Here is a 3,686-nt window from a genome sequence, read left to right on the forward strand (position 1 = left end):
GTCAGTCTTTGGTGCAGACGTGCCGCCGCGCCGGGAGCTGGGGCACGGGAGCGGCGATGCCCCGGGCCAGCCGGGGAGCCCCGTTTCGGAGGGCGACCGGCCCAGGCGTCCCCTGGGGCCTCGGCACCTGGGGGCAGGGACACGCGCAGCGCGGCGCGGCGCGGCACGGCACGCTCGCGCGGCCCGCTTGCCGTCCCTCGGTGGGCTTCGGAGCGGGGCGCGGGCGCCTACGTGACCCAGGAGGCCCGCGTCTCCTCCAGCAGGCTGAGCGAGCGGTTCGTGAGCGCCTCGGGGCTGCCGGCCAGCTTGTAGCCGAAGAGGCGCATGGCCGGCGCGCAGGCGTTCTGCACCACCTGCGCCAGCTTGAAGGGGATGCTGAAGCGCCACTTCTCAAACTGCTCCGAGGAGTTCTTCTGCGTGGAGTAGATGCCGCTGCTGTCCTGCGGCGCCTGCGTGTTCTTGCCGATCCACTCCTCCACCTGCGGCGTGAGGCTGATGCCGGCGAAGCGGTACATCTCCTTGGCCTTCCGCAGGGGCGAGCGGGCGATGTCCTCGTAGCGCACCAGCATGTAGCGGCCCCGCAGCCAGGCCGGCCGCCGCAGCCCCAGCTCGGCCGACAGGCGGATGCTCTCGCAGTTGCCCCGCAGCCGCTGCACCTCGTCCTCGTCGAGCGRGGCCGCCCCCTCCGAGGCCCACTTCTTCCAGGTCTCGTACTTGCCCGAGAAGGCCACCATGCGGGAGGCCAGCACGGCCCGGGGGTCCCGCACCAGCTGGATGATGCGCATGTCCAGCCGGGGGTCCTCCACCAGCGGCTGCAGGAACTCCAGCTGCCGGATGCGCACCGTCTTCAGCGCCAGGTGCTCCTTGCGCCGGCAGGCCTCGGCCGCCAGCGTCACGTTCAGGGGGCCGCAGCGGCGGTTCTTGCAGTGGTACTTCTCGAAGACCTTCTTCACGTAGGGCGTGCAGACGGGCTCCTCGCAGAGCGAGCGGCTGGAGCCCCGCCGAAACATGAAGGGCGTCAGGTGGCCCTCGGGCACCGGGGAGATGAAGCTCTCCAGGATGTAGAGGTCGCAGAGGAAGAGCTGCTTGAGCACGTCCCTGTAGACGAGGGCCGACCCCACGGCGTTGGCCCCCCCCGGCTCGAAGGTCACCGTCCTCTCGATGTGCCACAGCGGCTCGAAGAGGTAGAAGATGTTGCCCTGCTGGTTGAAGAACTCGCCGACGAAGGAGGAGCCCGTGCGGGTGGTGGCCATCAGCAGCACGTGCCGCCGGGGCCCAGGGCCGGGCGTCCCCGCCGGCTCCCGGCCCCCGCTCAGCTCCAGGGTGACGTTGCGCAGGCGGGTCCTGAGCCGCGAGAAGGCGGCGTCCAGCTCGCGGAGCGACTCGAGGGAGCCGTTCTCGGCCGGCGCCGGGCTGGCCTCCGTGCCGTTGGCCTCYGCCAGCGACTGCGGCGACTGCTTCAGCTTGTCCGACACCCTGCGGGCGACGAGCAGAGCGTGGGCAAGAGCCCCCGAAGGTGCAAGCCCGCCCGCCCGCCCGCCCGCTCCGTTACGCCTCCCTCCGCCTGGGGACACGGTGGGGGACCGGGGCTGGGGGCGCGCGCTCTCGGCAGCTGCGGCAGCGAGGAGGAGGAAGAGCCCGCTGCTAAAGCGAAATCCTGCTCCGCAGAGGCCCCCGTGGGAAGGACGCGACACGGCAGGGCCACCGCGGCAGCGCGGCAGGGAGGCAAAGGTCCAAACGGACGGAAAAGAGGGAAGACGCGAGGCGCCCCGGAGGTACTCCCTGCGGAGGCTGCGGATCGCCTCTCCCCGCAGCGCCAAGGAAGCAACGCGGTGTTGAGCCCCAGCCGACCGCAGGCTTTGCGAGCCTCACTGGCAGCCTTCATGCACGGGGACAGGGGCCGAACCGCGTGCCGGCTGACAGCCGCGAGAGACCGGGGTAAAAGCAGGGGTGGCCTAGGGGTGCCCCGAGCGGCTGAGCGCTTCCCTCCCGGCGCAGCAAGGACCTGCTCTCCCCTCTTCCTACCTCGAGATGAAATTGTTCTCCTTCTCGATAATGACAAGCCCTACGACAAACACYAGGAGAACGGCGTACTTGCTCCTCATTCTCAGGCAGTGCAACACGTCCCGGAAATCCTGGGGCAAAGCGTATCTTCTTTCCATGGGGAGACGCTGAAGAAGCCGAGACGTCTGCATCCGTGGAAAGTCCCTGYGCTCCTCAGAGGAGCTCCTCTCCCAGTGCCCGGTGTCCTGGGCTATCTAGGAGGCATCTTCTGCTCCTCAGCATCGCTTCCCAGGGCTGCCCTTGGCCTGCAGGGAGAGGAGGAGGAGTTAGCGCCCGTGCACATCCCATGTTTAGATAGCTGTGTTGAAGGTGGCCCAGGGCAAAAAGGGCAAAAGGGCTGTTTGCCTTTTTCCTAATAACCCTCGGTCTCCTGAGCAAGGGGGAGTGCATCTACCCTGCCTTCAGCTGGCACAAAGTCCGGGGTGCCGGCGAAGATAGTCACCTGGGGTCCCGCATGGCCAAGGGAGAGAGGAGGGCTCTGCAACAGGTCCGGCCGTGGGTGTCTTCTCTCGCCTGACGGACGGCCTGCCTACGGGAAGGTGCAGGACCGGTGGATGGGGCTCCGCGGGCTAAGCCCACCCGCACGGCAGCACCCCGCGTGCCGCAAATACGCCGCTCTCTGACGCCCGAAGAGGGCGGCCCCAGCAACATCTGCCGCTCTCCACATCTGGAGAGCCGTAGCCTGCCTCGGGAGCCGGCAGGCAATTCCCATTTGCTGTACGAACAAGGGCTCGAGCAAWAAAAACGCAGGGCGGTGGGCGGGGGCTGCTCCTTACGGCTCCCAGCCYGCCGGCGCCGAGCAGCTGCCGGCAGCACCCGTCGGCCGCTCCCCCTCCCGCCTCCCCGGCCCCRAAACGAAGCCGCGAGACGAGACCCCTTCCCGCACCTCCTCGGGGCGGCCTGCGCCGAGCCGCCGCCGCCAGCTCTGAAACCCAATCCCCTCGGCTGTCGGAGCCCGGCTTGCCACCGGCAGCTGCTCGCTCGCAGCCCAGCGAGACGCGCGCGCCCCGCCGCCGCCGCCGCCGCTGCCGCCAAGCCTGGCCCCGGGCGGGCCGTTTTGCAAACGCTGGAATTCCTGCCCCACCGCATAGGCTTGCAGCCCGGCGCTGCCCGTCGAGCTGGAGGGCCCAGCGCGTTACTTCCGTTTTCTTTCCTGGAGGCGTTCGCAGAGTCGCAGCCGCCGAAGCGAAAGCAGGAAGGCTCCCGAGAGCGAAAGCGCGCAGGCGAGGGGCGCCTTCGGCAGCGGCCGCCCCGGCCGCCAGCGCGGGGCTCGGCTCCGCCACGGGGCTCGTGCCCGCGGAGGCGGGAGGGCTGGCGGGCAAAGCCGCCCGCGGCGACGTCTCCTCCGAGGGCTGGGAACCGCTCTCCTCCACAGGAGGGATCGGCCGGCAGCCGGCCCTTTGGACCCCGGGCTAAGGCAGGCGACGGTCCTCCTCCACCCTGGTTTCTCCTCCTCCGCGCCGAGTGCTCCTCCTCCGCACCGGCTCCTCCGGCCACGTGGCTCCGCGGAGAAGCCGGAGGCGTGAGCCGCGTTCCCCTTGGAGCTCAAGGCGCTCCATCCCTGCAGCACGGGGTTGGGGGGGGGGGGGATTTAAATAAAAGTCGCTGCGTCGAACGGGCTT

General features: G+C 69.7%; 1 protein-coding gene across 2 annotated transcripts; it reads right to left on the reverse strand.

The window, feature by feature from the left end:
- Positions 1 to 202: 202 nt before the first annotated feature.
- On the reverse strand, positions 203 to 3,065 carry CHST3 (carbohydrate sulfotransferase 3). Of its 2 annotated transcripts, none has more exons than XM_026071056.1 (3): positions 2,951 to 3,065; positions 2,026 to 2,309; positions 203 to 1,476 (listed from the first exon to the last, which is right to left on the reverse strand). In XM_026071056.1, the coding sequence occupies exons 2-3, from the start codon at positions 2,193 to 2,195 to the stop codon at positions 228 to 230; spliced, it is 1,419 nt and encodes a 472-aa protein (XP_025926841.1). In that variant the 5' UTR covers positions 2,196 to 2,309; positions 2,951 to 3,065; the 3' UTR covers positions 203 to 227. The 2 variants fall into 2 exon arrangements, with proteins under 2 accessions (XP_025926841.1, XP_025926842.1); XM_026071057.1 differs by lacking the exon at positions 2,951 to 3,065 and adding an exon at positions 2,507 to 2,819.
- Between the last annotated feature and the right edge of the window lie 621 nt (positions 3,066 to 3,686).

This window comes from Apteryx rowi, unplaced genomic scaffold, assembly GCF_003343035.1.
Source record: "Apteryx rowi isolate R43461 unplaced genomic scaffold, aptRow1 scaffold_320, whole genome shotgun sequence".
NCBI lineage: Eukaryota > Metazoa > Chordata > Aves > Apterygiformes > Apterygidae > Apteryx > Apteryx rowi.